Source organism: Podarcis erhardii, assembly GCF_964252035.2.
Source record: "Podarcis erhardii genome assembly, chromosome: 9".
Classification (NCBI taxonomy): Eukaryota; Metazoa; Chordata; class Lepidosauria; order Squamata; family Lacertidae; genus Podarcis; species Podarcis erhardii.
Genome location: NC_138512.1, coordinates 2,145,420 through 2,167,972, shown reverse-complemented (window position 1 = coordinate 2,167,972; position 22,553 = coordinate 2,145,420). Strand labels below are relative to the sequence as shown.

The 22,553-nt window shown below is 44.7% G+C and overlaps 1 protein-coding gene and 1 long non-coding RNA gene across 2 annotated transcripts in view; one reads left to right on the top strand and one right to left on the bottom strand.

Annotated features, from left to right (window-relative positions):
- Positions 1-18,323, bottom strand: part of ETFA (electron transfer flavoprotein subunit alpha) — a 47,186-nt gene extending 28,863 nt beyond the window's left edge. Inside the window, exons 1-7 of the mRNA XM_081876438.1 lie at positions 18,190-18,323; positions 8,921-9,070; positions 8,041-8,122; positions 7,867-7,949; positions 7,479-7,578; positions 2,543-2,653; positions 471-572 (exon numbers count right to left, since the gene is read on the bottom strand). Coding sequence (XP_081732564.1) covers positions 471-572; positions 2,543-2,653; positions 7,479-7,578; positions 7,867-7,949; positions 8,041-8,122; positions 8,921-9,070; positions 18,190-18,234 — 673 coding nt within the window. The 5' untranslated portion in view covers positions 18,235-18,323. The remainder of the gene's footprint in view (positions 1-470; positions 573-2,542; positions 2,654-7,478; positions 7,579-7,866; positions 7,950-8,040; positions 8,123-8,920; positions 9,071-18,189) is intronic.
- A 357-nt stretch (positions 18,324-18,680) lies between these two features.
- Positions 18,681-22,009, top strand: LOC309350013. The gene is made up of 2 exons (XR_014160254.1): positions 18,681-18,788; positions 21,851-22,009. It is a non-coding gene; the product is annotated as an uncharacterized lncRNA (long non-coding RNA).
- Positions 22,010-22,553: the final 544 nt, after the last annotated feature.

Sequence of the window (22,553 nt, the reverse complement as noted above, 5' to 3'; positions counted from 1 at the left end):
AATTTGTTTCTGTGACTGTGTGGAACCCAGTTCAGCTACTGATTGATTGTATGACTGCAGAAATGGATAAAAGCCCCCCATCCAAACAATGACTATCATCAGTGCACGTAAGAAAATAATAATAATTTTTATCTTTATCATCTACAATACTGTATTATTTATTTTATAGCATAGTACATTGATTATTGCTTTCATTTTATGGATCAATGGTCTCGTTAGATAGTAAAATTCATGTTAAATTGCTGGTTTAGGGGTTGTTTTTAAAAGTCTGGAACGGATTAATCTGTTTTGCATTACTTTCTATGGGAAAGCGGGCCTTGGTTTTGGAACGCTTTGGTTTTGGGACTTCCGGAATGGATTAAGTTTGAGAACCAAAGTACCACTGTATAACAAAGTTTTCGTTATTTTCTACTTTGCTAGAAATTTCACCACTAGTTCATCACAGTTCTAGCCAATTAGCCACTACTTACCACCTGAAACAACCACCTTCGCACTAGTCAGTTCTGGCCGATCACTTTTTGTTAACTTTTGTTCGATCCATTCAGACTGACCAGCTGGTGAAGCTGCAGATACTGTTTATATCAAAAAACAAAACAAAGAAAAGACACTGAGCTTTTGAAAGGTACAATGTCATAGCCATAAAAACGACCTCCATGCCCAAACTCTGCAGTATATGTGATATTATATATATCAGCTCATCTTACATCTTTGCATTAACAAAAACATGTTAAAAATTATTTACAGTCCAGTCAATAAGAACAAGAGACTCTTAATCCCAGAGGTGTATGTTCTCCACCTCTGGCCAAAGATTCCTGCAGTGCAGGGGGTTGGACTAGATGGCCCTCATGGTCCCTTCCAACTCACTTTCTGTACATTTAATTAATGGGGGGGGTTGCAAACCTCAAGTAATTAAAAAATTTAGCAGACCTAAGCTGCCGCCTTATGCCACGTCAGATCATTGCTCCATCTATGTCAGTACTATAAACACTAGGAATGGGGAACTTGTGGCCCTCCAGATGTTGTTGGACTCCCAATGCCCATCAGTCACAGGGGACAGGGACAGGGGTCAATGATAATGGGAGCTGTAGTCCAGCAGCGTGTGGAAAGCCAAATGCTCCCTTCCCCAGCCTACACTGACTGGCAGCAGCTCTCTAGCATTTCAGAAAGCAGTCTTTCACAGCCCTTCCTGAAGATGACAGGGTTTGAAGTATTACTGAACTACAGTCCTTCCTCCATTTAAAAAACGCAATAAATAAAAGAAAACATCAATATGGTTATACCTCTGGATGTTAATATGAATTCATTCAAAATATAGCAGGACTTAAATAGGATTTTTTATTTATTAAATTTCTATCCCACTGTTCCTCCCAAAAGAGCCCAGGGTGGCTAACAACAAGTGATAAAATAAAAACAACTGAAACTGAGACTGCCAGAAGGAAATGTACAGTGAGAAACAGCGAGCATCCAGCATGGTAGTAGTGCATGCAATTGTCCTTTAGATGCCGGTAACTGATCTAGTTTACACACACAAATGCCGCCATGCGTTTTTGCCCGTCAGAAACATTAGGGCTCATATAGCAAATAAATCAACACGTGAAGTCACTAGGATGTTTACTCAGAAGTAAGTCTGAATTATTTCTACTGGATTATTTCCAAGTATGCATGTCTATTATTACATCATGTCTATTATTACATCAAAGCAGCCAAAACTAGGTTTTGAATCAGTTTACAAGTGTTTTATATGTGGTTTAGTAAGTGTTGTCCTTTTACTTCTTTTACAGATAAGCCCCTGAATAAGGCTTACAGATAGGCTTACAGACTGTACACAGTTATCCACAATTTAGCCTGTTACAATTGTTGTTGTTGTTGTTACAGTATGCAGTATAGTATACTATGCAGTCCTTCATCTGAAGATCACAGGGTAGTTCACGACACGAAAATACAAAATAAGAACATAAGAATTCATAATAAAACAAAAACAAGAATACAGACATTTCTAACTCTCCATGACAGAAATAAAGCACATCATCACCACAGAGGAAACAGCAAGGGTGGAACACCACTCAGTTTAAGATATGGTCTTGGTACGGTTATGTGATGCTTTGGCTGGGGCAAAAGTAGTGCATGCAGGTTAATGGAGCATGAGCTGTAGAAGAGACCTGGTGTGGTGCATACTTTGGGGGAAGGGGAATTTTACTTTGGCAGGAAATGCATTGGGCTAACAGAATAACAAACATGCATCCTTTCCAGCATCGATGGGGAAAGCCTCTCCTTTTTCTTTGAATCAACTGAACCATTCAAAATGGCTTCACAATTTTGATACAGTAGTTTTACATGTAACCTGACCCAAGACGGCTACAAAAAAAGAGATATCCATGTGGAATAATTAGAGGACTCTAGGAGACAAAGAGTGCCAAAGTGTAAAAAGGGAAGAATTCAATAAATGCAAACTTGTGCAACGTTGTCTTTTTATTTGACAATAATGTTTTTACTCCAATTTCAACTTCAGAAGGAAAAAAACTCAGACAAACTGAACACTCACCTTTCTCTACCGTAGCACTACCACCACTTATTGATGCAGCCTCAAAGGAAGTACCTCGTACAGAGAACACCTTTATTTTTTCATCACACTTCACTGTGCACAGGGCATTTCCTACAAAAAGACCACACTTTCTGTGAAAATAAAATTGCAAACTCCAATGATCAGCTGCTTTTAGCAGAGGGCAGTAATGCTGTTGCTTAGACAAAACAATCCTTTCAGGCAGGAAAATTTAAGAGACCAAAAAATGGACTCAGAATAGGTTCACCTTCCCTGGTGTCTCAGGCATGCTGGTGTAGTGCACACCTGGCATCTCAACAGTGAACATTGCTGTCGCTTCTGGACAGGGGGAGGGGGCACAGTGAGGGCCTGGTGGTGCAGCCAATCCAAGGTTCCTGCTGCCATGCCGGCACATACTGAGTTCCCTGCACCTCGTGCCTCCACCTCTTGGTAAGCGGCAGAGACACCATCAGGAAGCCAGGTGTGCAACACCGCCAGGTCCTGGGCACCCCACTAAGCACCACTGGACACATTCAAGTTTTCAGACAACTCATTAATACTACTACTTATTATTATTTATTAAATTTCTCTACCACCCGTCATCAGAAGACCACAGGGTGGTTTACAATATAAAAACACAAAAATACAAAGCATAGTACAAACAAAACAAAACCTTCAGTTGTGACCCTGATGGTGGAAAGGAAGAAGTACCAATATTATTATTTTTACAAAAGAGTTTAGCCACATCTACTAGACACTAAGTACAGTGGTACCTCTGGTTACAAACTTAATTCGTTCCAGAGGTCCGTTCTTAACCTGAAACCGTTCTTAAACTGAGGTACCACTTTAGCTAATGGGGCCTCCCGCTGCCGCCACGCCATTTCTATTATCATCCTGAGGTAAAATTCTTAACCCGAGGTACTACTTCTGGGTTAGCAGAGTCTGTAACCCGAAGTGTTTGAAACCCGAGGTGTTTGTAACACGAGGAACCACTGTATCTGAAAAAACATCCATTCCCTCAGCATGAAGGTACCGTAGTCATCCGACCACAAAAAAATGTTTTGCACAGCAGATGCATGCAGTTCCTACTTCCATTGTACACCCGACCTCTCCTATGCAGGTTTACTCAGAAATACACCCCACTGAATTCCATGAGACTTACTCCCAAATGAAATGTGCAAAGGACTGAAGGCTAAGAATGAGAGACTTGTTCTATTTCAGATGTGACATTAGTCAACCAAGATTAAGCCACAGTTTCCCAGATGGAACATTTTTAATACACCGTGGCAGAAACACTGAAGCTGTTCGCAAGGAGAGAAGTGAGCAAGCAAACCCAGTGCCTGAGCTTGGGAAAATAAAACATGGTTTATTAAGTCATTAACATTAACACGTAAACCTGCTCAAAAAAAAATGCTCATGGCCATCCACTGACTCCATGACTAAGAAACATTTGCTCAGAAAGTGGTGGTGAGATATGAACAAACCTGGGCAGCAACACTGAACAGGTTCACACAGTCCATGCTTAAAGCATGGGGGGAAAAGCAGGCAAACTATCTCCATCCCCACTAACCCCCTTGCCTATCACCCACTATTCCAACACGCAGCACAAAACCTCCAGATAAAAACCTGGCAAGTCAAAGGCCTACACTGTCTAAAAGATTTCTAACATAACAACAAACCTATACCAACACAAGAAAAACAAGACAAACTCGGGGACAACCAAATACCTTGGCTAACACATCACCATGCCTTTTTAAACAATCCAACAGTAAAATCAGCAGCCACTAGGCCCTTGACTACTTTCGAAAACCTTCTCCTGACAGCAGAGGGATACAGTAAAGGGATGGTATCCACAATATACAAAATACTGCTCCAAAATCCTACAAACCCCCTTGACGCAATCAAAGAACAATGGGAGCACAACATAGGCTTCGAAATTAACCCACCCAATGGACTAGAATGTGGTCTAAACCTCCTTCTAAGTCCATATCAGCTCGCTAGAAAAGCTAACCAATAAACTGAAACTGACATGGGGGCAAATAGAAGAGGATGCCTTCACCCCAGTATGGCTCCCCTTTATCATAGCCAACAAGATAACAACAAGAACCCAACAACAACATACAAATCAATCTGGCTTACCTGACCCAACAAGCCCCGTCCCCCCACAAATGCAAACAAACCTCACTGCAGCCAACCTTGGACAACTAACCATACCCTGCTCCCTAATACATCTCACTACCAAGGAAATGTAAAAAACGAATAGTAAGAGAACCTACCATACAAGAGAATATAAGCCTCACCACCCCACCCCTCCTCTCCCCCCTCTTCTTTCCAAACTTTATACTGTACTCAACACTAATGTCTCACAACAAATGTAACTGATTTGTAAGAAAGACTGTACAACCTGAAAAAAGAGACAAAGCATGTACTTTTGTAAAAGTAAAAAGAAAATATTTAATAAAAATATTTTTTAAAGAAACAAACAAACCTGGGCAGACTTTGTAGATGGATGCTCACTGTGATTCTCATTCCAAGGAAATGAAGTTATGTTTTCAAAAGAATGTTACAAGCTCAGAAAGTCACAACTGCCATGAAGAAACTACTGACAAATTTGGTTTGCATTTAAAACGAGAAAAGATTAAAAGTGCTGCACTTTTAATTCCTTCAACCATACTTTACAAGTAAGTTATAAAAAAGCAACTCTCAGAAATAATTGATGCTTTTTATGTCATACTACACCTATTTGTTCTTCGGAAAGTCTGCCAGTAAGAGACCTACTGCAGTCCTAAATATGTTTCCTTGCAAGTCCCACCTCCTTTTGCGTCCAGGATCCGTTCCGGAGCCCCAGATGCTCGAGGAAAAGGACGCTTGACAAAGCACCGCTCTGCGCATGCGCGAAGCATGATTCAGCGCTTCTGCGCGTGCGGCAAACCCAGAAGTAACCTGTTCCGGGACTTCCAGGCTTGCCGCAGGCGTGGGATGAACTGGACCCTCAACAGGGCGGACTCAAAACGAGGTATCACTGTAGTATCAAATTATTTCAGTCACAGACGAGCATAAGAAAAAACATACGGATAAACTCAACATATAAGACTTAAAACAGGTAAAGAATAAAAACTAGTGATTAAAAGGTGATTATATTATGCATAACTTTAACATATAGAACAAGGATAAACAGTTAAAAGCGATTATAAGGGAGAGAGCGTGAAGGAGCACAGGTCTTGCATTTTGGGCCTAGTTTGTTGATATCCTTCGGCGAATATCCATCAAGGCAGCACAAAATCTAGCAACTGAGTATGTAACATCTGGGTAGACCAATCATTAAAACCTGGGCTGTTAAGTCTCCAATTAATTCATTATAAACCCAACACATTGTCAATGTGGTTCTTCTCACTTGTATGTTTACAAGAGATGGTGAAAGGGGCAGAAAAAAAGATATTGGGGGGGGCAGACATTGCTAGTAATAGATAAGCACAAATAACTGCAGAAGGAAATTATTAGAAGGTACATCAAAACCTAGAAGCAATCCATCAGTCTTTGAAGGAAAGGGAACACTGACAAAAGGAAGGAAATAAATCCTGCCATAACAAATTTAGAAGCCATAGAAGCTAATGCTTTCATGTCCAAATTAAATTATGAGATCAGACAAGCACGATAAGGCTAGACAAATAAGGGCAGCAAAATAATTAGGGAAAGTCAATTAAATATTACAAATAATCGTATCAATGTCTCACTAACGAAAAAAGATAACTCTATGGATTACTGAAATCAGAACTAATGTAACCCATATTAAATAAAAGGAACTAACTGAATGGCTTACAGTTTGCAAAATCTTATCAGAAATGCATTAACAGGAATACAATACATGTCAGCAGATTCTGTTAATTAAGAAGCTATATCTGGTTTCTTGGGACTTTGAACTACAATCCTGCAGTACTAGGGATGATCCTATTAGTTGCGTCAGAAAAGCCATTTCCACTTTTCCTGTTACCAACGCGATGTTAGATGCCCTAATGCAAACCTCTATAACAGATTGAGGTTGAATCCTGACAAGACAGAAGTACTGTTTTGGGGGGATGGGGTGGGCTGGTGTGGAGGACTCTTTGGTCCTGAATGGGCAACTGTGCCCCTGAAGGACCAGGTGCGCAGCCTGGGAGTCATTTTGGACTCACAGCTGTCCATGGAGGCACAGGTCAATTCTCTGTCCAGGGCAGCTGTCTACCAGCTCCATCTGGTACACAGGCTGAGACCCTACCTGCCCGCAGACTGTCTTGCCAGAGTGGTGCATGCTCTAGTTATCTCCCACTTGGGACTACTGCAATGTGCTCTACGTGGGGCTACCTTTGAAGGTGACCCAGAAACAACTAATCCAGAATGCGGCAGCTAGACTGGTGACTGGGAATGGCCGTCGAGACCATATAACACCAGTCCTGAAAAACCTACATTGGCTCCCGGTACGTTTCCAAGCACAATTCAAAGTGTTGGTGCTGACCTTTAAAGCCCTAAACAGCCTTGGCCCAGTATACCTGAAGGAGCGTCTTCACCCCATTGTTCAGCCCAGACACTGAGGTCCAGCTCTGAGGGCCTTCTGGTGGTTCCCTCACTGCAAGAAGTGAGGATACAGGGAACCAGGGAGGGGGCCTTCTCGGTATTGGCGCCTGCCCTGTGGAATGCCTTCCCATCAGATGTCAAGGAAATAAACAACTATCTGATTTTTAGAAGACATCTGAAGGCAGCCCTGTTCAAGGAAGTTTTTCATGTCTGATGTTTTATCGCATTATTATTATTATTATTATTATTATTATTATTATTATTATTTAACCATTAATTCTGTTGGTAGCCGCCCAGAGTGGCTTGGGAAACCCAGCCAGATGGGCAGGATATAAATAATTTTTTTATTATTATTACTATATATGGCATACAGACTGACAACACTCACCTGCATAAATTGTCCTCACAAATGTGTCAGGAGACTTTATTTCAATTATGTCTGAGACAGGAGCAACATCAAGCTTAGCTGCCACTCTGGGAAGAAGATTCTAAACAAACGAAACAGATAGAAGCAAATGTTGCTAACAAGTTATAAACCTGCATAACGCTGACTACTACTCTAGTTTTATTGCTAAAAATTACAAATTGAGACAATACACTAAACACGTATCTGGCAAATGAAAGTAATGGAAGCGCTATAGAAGCAGCACACTAAATGTTTTAGAAAAGTCCTGTATATATCAATATGCAATAATTACAAGTCATAATTTATAAATTAGTTTAGGGATCAATCTCTTTGGAACAACAGATTTGTGGTGGATGTCATATATGCTCACCTTCCCAAAAGCAGATGCCCCGGCACAGATGTGGGTGTAATTAAACTGCTTCTGGGCTGCCAGAATCAATGGAGTCAGCTCCTCTGGGGATGAAACATATTGGTCAAAACACCTTATATTTCCCATCACAGTGGTGACTGCAGAGAATCTTAATGACAAGCAAATGAGTCTCACCGGGCAGAAATCCTTTGTATGCATCATGCTGCGAGACAAGAACTTTGACAACCCCTTGCACTTTGCTCAGCTCTTGAGCTACCTGCAATGAAAAGGTTTATTATCACTATCTGTGCATGCAAAACCTTACTGCTGTGACCAGATGTTACTGGCAAGAGTGGTAAATAAATAGTAAGAGAAGACTCCCTGGGCTGATAGAGCATTGGGGGGGGGGGGAATGCAGCATTCTGCTTTAACACTCTCACTCTCTCTCAAGTGTCATTCAGACACATGCTTCAACATATACTTTATTTTGGCTGAAACCAGCACCCAAGCACCAAGAGTTAAATTGCATTCCAAATGCGAAATTAGCATAGCACTCAAAAAAATCAACCAGATTTTGATTGATATATGCAAGTTTGAGATTCTCTTTGCCAAACTAGTTAACCATTTTTACTAGACAAATCCTTAGATTTTGTTTTTTTGTAATTTTTCAACTTTATCATGGTGGTTATAGATAAGAGAAGCTGATTTTACAATTCCCAAACCCAGCATATATTTGTATTTAAGCATACATTATATAAGGACATCAATCCATTACTAGGTGATTTGCATGCCTATAAACAACTGGATATATCAGTCGCTCAGAGAGATAAAAGCCAATGGAACAACTGTCATAAACGTGGTCTCATTTATCATCACTAATAAGGTGCCTATCCTGAAAAGAAAAAAAATGATATTTGGGCAGTCTTTTAAAAAAGATCAGGCATGACTATGTTCCACTGATCTGAATCCCCACCCCTCCTTCCCCCAAGGCAGGATACAAATATTTTAAACAAATAACAAGTTCAGAATACAGAAAGCATACTTCCCCTCCTCCTCCCCTTTTCAATGTTTTTACCTTTTCACAATTGGAGCCAGCTACTAAACATGAAACGTCCCCTCCAAGACGCTTTGCCGCAGTGATGGTATTTAATGTAATAGGTGAAACAGCCTCATTTGTGTGTTCGGCTATTACTAGTGTACTCTGAAAGCGGTGAAGCAAGGAGACCTTTAAAACAAGAGAAGGGGGAAGAGGGTTTAACAATAACACTTGTAGCTCTTAATCTGTTGGTGAAGTTAACATTGCAGGCAGATGCACCTTCATATCAGATGTCCTTGGAGAATCTCTGAGTTTTGAATGATATGGTATGAAGTCAGCAATCTTATCTCGACCAATAGTTTGTTTAGAGAGCAGGTGCATTTTATGACACTTCTGCCCAATCCCCTCTGTTTAACTAGGATTTTCCATGCCCCAAGGCCCCTTGTAATCCAGATGCTAAGGACATACCAGAAACAGCTGGGGGCAAAACATACTCAGATAGCACAAGCCAGAAGGTGCATGTTCTTACATTAGTTGTTCCAAATCCTCCCTTCAAACCTTTACCCCAATATCTATACAGCACAAAGATGCTCCTCCCCAACTATCTCAGAATTGCTGGAGCAATTCTAGGGCCAAAGGTTTCCTCCCTAACTTGGTGGGTCTTTCTCCACAACACTCCCCAACCAATGTGCAGATTCCACTCACTATTCTCAACTGACATTTGCAATACACGCTTAGCATACACAGGAGGTGTCACTGAACTCAATTTATGTAGTCATCCAAGACAATTTGTTATATGCAACAATGAATTAGGCTACAATTTGTAACTATGATCAGAAGTGTAAAAGTTCCTGTAAAATTCTTCATGTTCCAACTTAAGTATATTAAATCACATCAAGGAGTCAAGGATTTTTAAATCATTGAGGTGAATTGCCAGTAACAAATTACTTACTGCCAATATATATCAAAAACCATATTTTTGATTATGTTTCATAAATCATTTTTCATAAAAGTTACAAGCATGTATGGACTGTTTGATTAATAAATCCATGCTTTCATGGCAAAAAGCCCACACTTGCTAAAATTTATAGTCCGGTCACAAGCAAAATGTGCAGAACCACTGAAAGATTAGAGTTTAAGATTCCAAAGTAAAATGTATTTTAAAAGAAAATCTGGTGTTTGTTGGAGGGAACATACAGTCAGAGGAATGGTTGTTATAGGATAAGCTTCAGTCTTCCTATAACAAGTTTTGTAGCATAGATAATTATCTATTTACCAAAAAAGCATAATGTAAACTTCTTAAAATAAATCCGAAGAAGCAGAAATGCTCTTTGTAACTTAGTCATTTAACAGGGTAAAAGGAGGGTTTTATTTATTAATATTTCTGAGATTACATAAAAATAAATCAACCTCTTCACTATTCCTTCATGTGGAACATAACAAGGACTTTCCATTCATTCATTATTATCATCGGCTCATGCAAAATGTTGTTTTTTAAGTGTTCAAAGAATTGAGCCTTCCCTTGGCAAGTGTGCTATGAACTTCCATTTAAATCTGATGGCATACCTATTTATAGCATGCTCCAAACCCAAGATCTGCCAGGATGAGCGAGTTTGGAACAGGCAGATCTATAGCTGAGCCCAGGCTGAAGTTATTCATGTCAGTTCAGCTGGAGATGCTGTAGGGTAAGTCCTCTATACCAGCTCAGCCAAAGCCAGTTGAACCAAAGCCAGGTTAAGTCCCGCAAAAGGATGTCCCAAGAAGAGGAGGGTTGGACAGCACAGGGACAGACTTGAACCTATTCTAAACCCCTGTGCTGGGTTGCTAGGTCATGTGACTGAGGACCCATTTTCAGGTTGTTCCTTGCTCATAGAATAATGGAACTGTAGAGTTGGAAACAGTGTTAGAAACTCAGATATATAAGCTAGGTGCCAAATGGCTCCTTAAACCAGGATTAGAGTCACCAAAATGGAATGCCTAATTGCCATTTTGGGGCCAGACGGTTTGAAAGGCATATTTTTCAATACAACTTTTTGTTTCCTGAAATTCATTTTGATTGTGCAGAGAAAATATAATGGATAGAATTCTATAGGGCGTGTCACTAGTGTGTGAAAACAGTCCAGATCCAAGGATCCCTACGCATGCACCTCCAGATGGTGAAGAGGTCATGCGCCATCCTGGCACCCAGGCATCTTCACTTGGTCACAGATGGCCAATAGCCAGGTTCAAAATGCACCTGGTGAATTTCCAATGTTGGGTGGAAGGGACCCTGGGGGTCATCTAGCCCAGCCCCCTACAATGCAGGAAAATCAATGGCTCTGTGACAGAGCCATTTGTGACAGAGCCATCCAACCTCTGCTTTAAAGCTTCCAATGAAAGACAGTCCAGAGCTCTATGTTCCCCAGAGCACAGACTGAGACTTCCCTTGCCTCCAGTGTGAACTATATTACTCCCTAGTTGGGCATAGCTGCATCATAGAGCACAAACACTGCACAGCATAAGGCCCACTGGACGACCCTGGGCCTGTCCCTCTCTCTCATCTGACCTACCCTCAGTGGATGGCTGTGAGGATAAGATGGAGGAGGGAAGAGCGGGGGGAGAGAACCATGCATGCTGCCTTGAGCTAATTGGAGAAAAGATGTGATATAAATGTAAAGAATAAATACCGTAGATTCCGGCGTATAAGACGACTTTTTAATCCCGGAAAAGAGGTTAAAAAGTCGGGGGTCAGGGGCCACCAGGTGGCACATTGGAAGATGGCCGACAATAACACCTCTCCGACCCACACGAGGTAATTAAGAGGCAGCCTTCCCGGCCCCCCCAAGGAGATGGGGGGGACTGCCTTGCCAGCAGTGTCCATAATTCACCCCCGGATTCAAAAGAAGGGGGTGCGGAAACTTGGCACAAGCCCTCGGGTGAAGTCGGCTCTTCCTGACGCTGTCTCCAATCAGTGCACTGGTTCGCTTTAGCTCGAAATATATAATTGGAAATATATAATTGGAAAGAAGCTAAAGCACATACATCAAGCGAAGAGCGGAAGTAAAGACTGCTGATTAATGGATCTCTGTGAGCGGAGCGACGGGCAGGACAAATAAATCAAGTTATGAATCACCATTAAGAGACTGGTATGTTTGGAGTGAAACGGAAAGGGGGTGGAGGAAAAAACTTTTCTTTTTTTTTTGCCTTATGTGAGTATTAATAACCCTCCACCCCAGAGAGAAGAATCATTGCAATTTGTTAATCACAAGCAGGAATTCAAGAACTGTGTGGAGTGAATTATTGATCAAAGAGAGGATTGGTAAACATCGGAGAACGGAGGAAAGTTTTATGACGCAGTTTTAAATGGCGTCTCGCTAAGACAGGCTGGCCTAAGAAGGACGGGAGGAGGAGGACCAGGGTCATCGGAATGTGAATGGTGATCGGAATGTGATCTAGACCTGGCAGAGCCCTCTGAGATATGCTTGGCAAGCCTGGGGAAATCAACGGACAGACTGAGGGAAAGTTCTTTACGGAGGTGTGGAAATGGCGTCTGTCCTTATGTGATATGATTTTGGGAGAGTGTAAAACCCACACAGAGGATGTTTGTTTTCAACCCGCTTGTGAAGATTATCAGAGATCGCAAAGAAAGGAATATATGATAACAACAAGAAGATGAGGAAAGTAACAAAGAGACTATCTGGACAGAACTGGATAGAACTGTCTAATTAAAGCAGCAATATAAGTGATGCTTGCACCCGTTTGGAGCTTGAAGTATGGGTACCCCCAACAAAAATTTAAAAATCTGGCTGTATAATTTGGAACTAATGTGATTTGGAAATAATGTGATTTGATTGGCCTGTTAATAAAAATTACCGTATTTTTCGCTCTATAACACGCACCAGACCATAACACGCACATAGTTTTTAGAGGAGAAAAACAAGAAAGAAAATATTCTAAACAAAATAGTGGATATATGATTTTTGTGGTTCATGCTGTGGCCACAGACGTGATCTGACAGTGAGTTTGGAGTAGCCCAATGCAAAAATCCTGAGGATCCATGTGGATCCATGCTTTGTAACCATGGAGGAGGGAAGGAAGGGGAACCATGGATCCTCTGCTCACGACTGCAGCAGATCCCCCCCGCCACCCGCAGGCATTCGCTCCATAACACGCACAGACATTTCCCCTTACTTTCTAGGAGGAAAAAAGTGAGTGTTATGGTGCAAAAAATACGGTATATATTTTTTTTAAAAGTCGGGGGTCGTCTTATATGCCGGGTACTACCTCCGAGGCAGCAGTGGGTGCCGGGTGGCTTCCTCTTGCCGGAATCTACTGTATATATTTTATCCATCAAATTTCCACACTTAGATGATCATATAGAAATAAAATCAAATATTTTAGCTATTCCAATGTCTTTAAACAATTTTTAAAAGCAACAATGCTGTTGTTTCAATGCTGTTCTTCTCCTTAGCTCAGAATCTTTAAATCTTTCTGAGTATCTTTCTGGAGATGCCTGAAGTGGAATTTTGGCCAAGCAGCAGTTTGGACATGGTGTACTTGGCACACAGATCCTCACCGCTTCCTTCTCACTATCTCTTTCCCTGAACATTTTTATTACCTATTGTAAGACCTTCATTTTCTACTACATTCCTGTTCCTAGTCTCTCACTACCAATACTACTACCACTACAGCTCCACATATACAATGTCCTATAACCATCATTCTTTGCAAGGCGCAGGACAGAGTCATCAGATTCTCCCATTCTACAAATCACTCCATTAATACATACTCTTCCCTCTGTCTCAAGGACATGTAGGAGCATAGGAAGCCACATGCAGCCTTCTCTATCCAGGCTTCAGATCCCCCACTTCACAGGCCACATCCTCACTGCTTCATGCCTCAAGTAATTTTGCCTGACTGGAATGCATCCTGGGATAAAAACTATTACTACTTTATTATTGTTGTTGTTGTTGTTGTTATTATTATTATTAATGCTTCTTGTAACACTGCATTAAATTCCACAAGATAGACACTGCTGCATTGCTAATATTTGAAACTGTGTTCTGCAAACTTGTGGAAGCCCATTTTGTCAAATGAAACAGCCCTCTCTCTTGCTGAAAACCTAGAGCGGCCCTACCAGTCAATGAGTTAGACTAGTATGGTATAGTAAGACTGGCAGGATAAGATCAGAGTGCCACATTAAGGCAGTGTTTCCCAACCGGTGTTCCGCGGCACACTAGTGTGCCGCGAGACGTTGCCTGGTGTGCCGTGGGAGGCGGGCGAGTCCTGCGGCGAGAGGCGGGGCGGCGGCGGCATCTCCTGCTGGATGCAAATCCAAACATGGCGGGCGCCTCCCTCGCTCCTTTGTAGGCGGACCATCGAGAGAGAAAGAAAAGGAGGCGAAAGAGCGAGAGAAGGCGCCTGCGCAGAAAGAGGAGCGAGCAGTGCGCCTGCGCGCCGCGGCGCCCGAGTGCAGTGAAATTCCGTGAAGAGGGGAGGGGGGGCTGGAAAAGAGAGAAAGGAAAGATTTTTCATTTTTTTTAAAAAAAAAAAGGAAGAGGGAAAGAAGAGAAAAAGCGGCAGAAGCTGAGGTGAAGGTTTCCGTGAGGGAGAGAGAGAGAGAAACGCGGGGCTGGCGGGACCCCTCCTCTTCCGCCACGCGTCGCCCGCCACCGCCTCAGAATCTCCTCAGGAGCGGCGGCGGCTGCTCCCCCTCGCCCCCTTCCTCCCCCCCAGCCCCCTCCCAACCCCCGGACGAGGGACGCGAGGCGGCGCCGCTGAGAGGACGGGAAGGCCCCCGGCGGCGGGGTCGGCTCGAGCAAGGAGGGGCGAGCGCTAGCCGGCTGGCTCTAGCCCGGCAAGAGGAGGAGGAGGAGAAGGAGGAGGAGCACGCCGTCGCTTCCACAGCGGCCGCCCCACACTCCCCTCCCCGGGCACCGGCGGGGAGAATGACGGAGCTCCAGTCCGCGCTGCTACTGCGGAGACAGCTGGCAGGTCGGTCCGTCCGTCGGTCGGGGCAAAACACACCACAGCGCAGGCAGAGGCAGGCAGGCCCGTCTCTCCCTGCCCCCCTCGGACCTGGCCGGCCTGGGGTTTGCACCCCAAACATTCATGTCCACCCCAGCTACACAAGCCACACCTTGCTCTCAGTTCGATCTGTCAAATAACTCACCTATCATTCACATAAAGAACCTAGTCTATCCTCAAACGTCAGAATGTACCTCCTCTCTAGCTTCCCCCACTTCATCTAGGCACTTTCAGCCCTTACTTAACCCACCCCAGCCTGCTTACTCTTCCTTCATTTGCTATAAAAACTAAATACAGAGAGAGACTGAGAGCTGTTGACGAAGAGCTACGTGTGTGTCTTTCTTCGATTCCAGCCAGAATATCAGCTTTGTGTTCACCCAAACAGGCCCAGGTTGCGCACTGAATAAAGTATTTTATAATTTTTCATATTTCTGTTTACTTACTATTTCATAATAAAGTAATTATAAAATACTTTCTTTGTGTTTATTTTATTCCTATTAAAGAGAGTTACTTTATATATAGTCAATATAGGCACAGAGTTATTTTTTTAAACATTTTCTAATGGTGGTGTGCCTCAAGATTTTTTTCATGAAACAAGTGTGCCTTTGCCCAAAAAAGGTTGGGAAACACTGCATTAAGGCAACTGTTTCGAGATTTAAGCATTTAGCTACTAAGACATTGCTGCAGAAACAGGATGTGTACAATCTGTCCAGTTTCAGACACTGAACATTTAACCAACTATTGCAAAGATTGTTTGTATTTCACATGACATGTTGAGTGTCATATTTACACATGTACTAACCTTAACCCATAGATGTGAACCAATGGGTCCCACTGCCTATTGATACCAGAGGACCATGAACAGGTTACATTTAGGGCTGGGCAATATATTGCTATAGCGTCCAAAAATGAAGTTCATTTCATGATATTGTTTCATAATTTTTGACCTGGCAATATGTTGTGAATCATGGTGCATGTGTGTGCTGTGCAAAAATTACAATGTGGGAAAAACCATTAAGCCAGTCCATGCCTCTACATAGTTCCATCCTTATTTCAGACATCAGTATCAGACTTATTTCAGATATCAGTATAGCTGGTGCTATATCACGAAATTGAAAATCAGCTCCATGGTTATTTCAGACATTGTGATATAGCAGTATATTGCAGTGTTTAGCTGATGATATACTGTGATGTTGAAAACCAGGTATCACCCAGCCCTAGTTACATTGGCAGGTTACATTGGCTAAAGAAGAACAAGAGCAAATCTCACAGAAGTGTAAAGCATCTATGTACAACTATGTACATCAACTAAGAAGGAAAAATAATTTTACTTGTGGGGGGTCCCCATGTGTTTGGTGGAACAGAGGGAATAATGGGGGTGACACTCTTGAGAATAAGACATCTTTGTTTCAGTAATTACCGTATTTTTCGCCCTATAGGACGCACCGCCCCATAAGGCGCACCTAGTTTTTTGGGGGGGAAATAAAGGGGAAAAAATTATTTCCCCCCCCCAGGTGCGGGGCTGGGGCGGGGGAGGCCCGAGCTTCCCCCGCCCCAGCCCCCAAACAGGCAGCTCTCTGCAAGCCGTGGGAGCCCAGCGCTGGCTCCCGCTGCTTGCGGAGAGGTCCGCAAAGCCTGGACGCGCTGAGCTCAGCACGCACAGGCATCTGCATGCAGGCAACTCTCCACAAGCAGCGGGAGTGCTCCCCCCACTTGCGGAGAGGTCCGCGAAGCCTGGACGCGCTGAGCTCAGCGCGCGCAGGCTTCTGCATGCAAGCAACTCTCCGCAAGCAGCGGGAGCGTTCCCGCTGCTTGTGGAGAGGTCCGCGAAGCCTGGACGCGCTGAGCTCAGCGCGGGCAGGCTTCGGCATGCAGGCAACTCTCCGCAAGCAGCGGGAGCGCTCCCGCTGCTTGCGGAGAGGTCCGCGAAGCCTGCAGAACGAGAGGGGTCGGTGCGCACTGACCCCTCTCGCTCTCCAGGCTTCAGCGAAAGCCTGCATTCGCCCCATAGGACGCACACACATTTCCCCTTCATTTTTGGAGGGGAAAAAGTGCATCCTATAGGGCGAAAAATACGGTACTTACACCAGTGGTGGACAGATCTGACTTGGAGGAACTACATTGTTTAAACTACTGGTAGTACAAGGTCTACCACTGAGAACCAGTGTGGTGTAGTGGTTAAGAGCGGTAGTCTCATAATCTGGGGAACCGGGTTCGCGTCTCCGCTCCTCCACATGCAGCTGCTGGGTGACCTTGGGCCAGTCACACTTCTTTGAAGTCTCTCAGCCCCACTGTTTGTTGTGGGGGAGGAAGGGAAAGGAGAATGTTAGCCGCTTGGAGACTCCTTAAAGGGAGTGAAAGGCGGGATATCAAATCCAAACTCTTCTTCTTCTACCAACCATACTCAAGTTTAGGAGACAGAAGACCCACCCCGCAAAGTACAAAGTGCACAAGTACATGCTCAGTTCGGGGAAAAAAAATTCAGGACCAGAATTGAGCTCACAGCCCCCGAGTCTTTTAGTAGCTGCTTTTGTGACCTAACAGTGAATCAGAAATTGTTGCAGAGCTCCCGCAAGCCACCCAGAGATCAACCAATCTACATTCTGTGAACCCCGTTTCCCACAATATTATCATGAAAGCCACTCATGCAGGCGAGTGAGTGGGCTGGCGAAGGAGGAACACTTTATCTGGTTTCTGGGATGCTTTAAACGTCACACACATATGAATGAAACTCATATATATGAAATTTCATATATATGAAACTCTTGCTAAGAGGTTAGTATCCTGCATTTTCATTCTGATTGCAGAGGAGAGGGGAGTCCACTTTTCTGCAGCCCACATAGAAACAAGACTATTAGCCTCCTTGGTTACGGGGGGGGGGGGCGGAATGTGCCGGTCAGGAACTTTCGTGGGCTTATTGGCAATGCTGAAATGTAAAAGAAACACACCGAGAAACACCTGGCTTGGGAGACACAGGTTCCACTGACATTTATCCCTGAAAGGAGCTCCAGGCGGCACGACGGGTTTTCCTCCTCCTCCTCCTCCTCCTCCTCCTCCTCCCTCTTCTCCTTCTCCAGACCCCCCTGTGAGGCGGGCCAGGCCGGGGGAAGCCGCCCAATTCCCACCGGGGCCCCCGGCCCTCTGCGACGCCAGAGCCAGGCCGAGGGGAACCAGGCCCCGGCGCGACCTTGGCCCCCGGCGAGGCTGGGCGGAGCTGCCCGGGCGGGAGACGGGCGCAAGGCGACAGAGGAGGAGGAGGAGGAGCAGGAGGCCGCCGCTGCCGCGCAAGTCCCGCCACTCACCGCTCTGTGCGCCAGGCGCTGCGCCTTGAGGAGCCCCGGAAACATGGCGCCGCTGGAAGCCGCCGCGTCCTGCGCCTCAGCCGCGCCAGAGGAAGCCCCTCCCCGTCGCCCCCCCCCCCGGAGGGAAATCTCGCGAGAGCTCGGGGAAGGCGGCGAGCGGGGCGCGGAGGTGAGGGGACGAGGGCGGGCTTGCCGGGGGGGGAGGAGGAGGGGCGCCCTGTCTCTGACTGGGCGGCGGCCGAGGCCCCTCGGGCGCAGCGCGGGCCCTTCGCGGGCCGAGTCAGAGCGCGGGCGGCCGCCTGCTGCGGGCCTCCCTCGCCGGGTTGTCGCCGGAGCGCCGCCCCCTGGCCAGTCCCGCCCGCCGAGTTCTGAGGGGCGCTTGGCTCCGCCGCCCGGGCCCCCAAGGGCCTCCTGCCAGTGGCCGCCTCAGGGGGCGGCGCGGGGGCAGAGGACCGGGCGGAGCCCTTGGCGAGGCGCCCCGGGGCCTCGGCCTCCCTCGCAGGGCTGTTGCTGTGCCCGCAGCGCCCGGCCCTCCAGGCGGCAGACGGAGCCCAGGTTCCCTGGCTAGAAGCCCGAGGTGGACTTGGAAAGCCGCCCACGTTAGGGGCCAGGCCACACCTTGCGGCCACGTTGGCGGGGCTGCTGCTTATATGAATGTATATCTCCCCCCCCCCCAAGAACTCAAGGTGGCTTACCATTAAAACAAAAAGCTTAGAGCATACAAAAAGCAATCATTAAAAACAAGGATTGGTACAATTAAAATACATACATATAAAAAGATCGCATACAGGTAGTTACAATAAAAACACAGCACCAGCCCTTTCCTTACACATTGACTGTGAAGTAGGCCCAACTGTATTCATCAGATTTCACACATGCTCATTGCCATAGACTCATTTATGCTTTTCAACTTATCCTAAGTACCCAGCTTGTTAATCAAAAGCCTGCCTGGTGCAGCTGATTGAAGTAAGTGTATGTTGTCATGCACACTGATGGTGCAATAGGATTAATATTTTTTAAGATTTGTACCCAAGTGGTTCTCAATGTGGCTTACCAAAAAAACATACACAATTCAGCCCAGCAATACTCTAATCCGCTGGCTGGTGTGTGCCCTGCTTCAGCTCTGCAGGTCAAAAATAGTATTTTTAAAATGATTAAACATTGGCAACCCACACACAAAACAGCCCAGTGAGGGCTGGGTATGTACCAGGAGCTACAGGGGGGAAAGTTGGAAAAGAAAAGGTGGAAATCAAGAGGGGGTGAAGGTGAATTGGGCTGTGTGAGCCCCTAACACCAGTAGTATTCCAAAGGAAGGCCTGGTTGCCTTGCTGGCTGGAACCCTGAACAGAATGGCTGTTAGGGGCTGATGACATAACTGCTACATTTTGATGCATGTCCTGCTTTTAATGTATATTATTGAGTACAACAATCTTGGAAAGGAAGGTCGTTATTCCCATTGTACAGATTTTAACTAGTTTTAACTAGGAAACCACGTGCTTTAAATATACAGGGGTATGGAGGTAACAAATTGTCATGAATGCACAATATAAAGGACATCTGGAGGGGCCCTTAGCAAAAGCCACGTTGTGCACCCAGGGCTAAGCTGAGATTTGGACCCAGGGCTAAGCTGAGATATGGTCCCATTCGGCACCATATTCATTAAAGACCACATCAGCTATTGCAAACAGAGATTTGGGGAAGAAAAGAAAAGAAAGTTTCAATGTGGCTGATACGGATTGAGGCCAAGCCAGTGCTCTGTTGCAAGGAACACATTAAGAACCTCTGAAACCTGATGCAGCTTGAAGGCAGTTTGGGTTGGATGACATGGAGCACAGCTGTGGGCTTGTCAGCCAAGGTCAACACAACTCTGTTGGCCCCGTGGGTGGGGGAACACAAAGGAGTGCCCATTCTCACACCTGGCCGGGGTCCACATGGTTTGTTTCTTGGTTAACCATACTTTCTCAGTCCCCACAAGGCATTCCTGCCTCTTCATAGCCTAGTCAGAAGTATCCTGTATCCCTGAGCAAGGACCCTTCTGGAAAAACACAAGAGCTTTTGTATTCCACTTTCTTGCATGTCTACCCAGAATAAAAAATGCATGGGCCTTTGGTTACCAAATTGAAATGAGGTCTCTCTCCCACCCCCTTCAGCCAATTTCTGGAAGCTGTGCTTGGCATATCTTGCCAAAACCAAGAAACCCAACATTTGTATCTAAGTGGAGCATACAGTAAATCTCTCCCATTCCCTCTGCTTGCATCTGCTTGAAACTTGGAGGGGGCCCTCCTTTTCATCTGTGCGTAGGTGGCTGGAACAGGGTCAGAAAGACCAGACATTAAGCTTCTCCCCCCCTCTTGCCCCGCTACTGCAGGACCTGCCAATTGTCTAAGTGACCCAGCAACTTCAAAGACCAGTCATGCAACACCAGCCTAGTATGGTATCCCCATTTCCAGAGGACAGATTTACTACTCCTTCAGCCGACGCCCCTTCCTCAAGAGCCAGCACAAGCCCCATTAAGTCTGCAGAGCCCATTTCAGATTTGGAGGCTCCTTCATTTGCCTGCGTGATTTATGAGCTTTCAGGAGTTTTTAAGGAATTGAGCGTCTTTAACTTGGGATTTGAATTTCATTGGAAAATATGAAAGTGATTAAGAGGATAGCTCCTTGGAATGTGGCTTGCGTTCCAGTGCATGGAGAAAGCAGATGAGACAGATCAATTCCAAAACCAATGACATGCCTAAATTTACTCATGAAACTCAAGAGAGACAAGAACTGGGCACAACTGCAGCCACATGGGCAGAGCTGTGTGCTGCCACAATGTTAAAGGGCTATGGCAGCTTCCTGAGTTCAAAACCCAGCAGATACGATTGCCACCCTGCCTGTGGCATCTCAGAATAAGCCACAAAGGCCCGTCTGCACTATATATTTAAAGCAGTATCAAACCGCTTTAAATAACCTTGGCTTCCCCCAAATAATCCTTGGAACTATAGTCAGTTAAGGGCGCTGAGAATTGTTTGGAGACCCCAGTCCACCTTATGGAACTACAATTCTCAAAGTGTTTTGACAAGGCCATTTGTAATATAGACAGCTTAGTTTTGGCTACATAATGATGTGGGGCCAATCCAGCCATCCTTTTTGTTGTGCATTTGTGATTATTTGTGCTCACGATGCTGTCAGGGTGGATAGATGTGATCCTGCTTTCAATGCTGTTTGGGCCTGCAAGTGTTTCAGGGTGGCCATGCTGCTTTGCTTCCAATCTGTGCTTGTTCCATAGCTTTCTGATAAAATCCTGTCACTTTCCAGGCCACAAATGTTCTGGAGGGGGGAGGATTGTCTCGTTCTTGCTGCACTGCAGCACAAGAGTGCGCCTCCAGACTGCAATAATGTTGTAACACTGGGGCACCACAGAACAACTAATAAAGCTGAATGGGGTGTGGATGGTCCAGTATAAATCCACCACGAATGTGCTTTTATTGTGTCAATGACATATTGCAGAAGTGCACCCACAAAAAGGCCCTGTCCTGAGGGGCCCCTGACACTCAGAGAATGAGCGAGCTGCCTTACCGTAGAAGGGGAGTTTTGTTGGGGGAAATTTGTTTTTTAAAAGTGATTGTTTTGTTCATTTGTTTTCTTCTTTTTTAATTAAATTGTTTTGTTTCATATAGCAATACAGATGTCTGAGAGATACAGAAACTATCAATGGCTTGCCTGTTTGACATCGTACAGTCCACAACTTAAGAAAGAAAATAATGCAGAGTGAAGAAATTGTTATTTCACAGAGATAAAAACATTGCTATGAATAATAAGAGCATGATTCCATGGAAGCACAGCAGAGTCGTCAATAATTAGTGCTGGAATACAATCAAAACTAGATAACACTATACTTTGCAGGAACTAGGTTTTTTTTGAAGACTGAAGGTTCTTTTTTTTAAAAAAACTTTGGATGTGTGTGTGAATGGCCAGTTCAGGGCACAAGGAAAGCGAGCGGCCCAGTTTCCCCCCAACAGCACTTGTTATAGATCCTTGAAAACATTTGAGAGGCACTTAACAGCATGTATCTGTCCTTTAGTTTCAAATCAATTGGATCAATGTGGCGAGCATCATGAGGCCATATGGATATGTGACATACACCCATAACCCTTGCAAACCAGAAATCCATTAATGACCATCTTCTGTCCATAAAGTTTCCTTCTTTTGAGACAGATAACACGTTGTGGATGTTCTCCAGATTCATAGAATCATAGAATTGTAGATATTTGCTTTTTGTCAGCAGAGCACAACGTTCAAAATAGAGATAATGAAATAAATTATGGTAAATTGTCTATATTACAGGTGGGCAACCTGTGACCCAGGAAACACATATTCCTG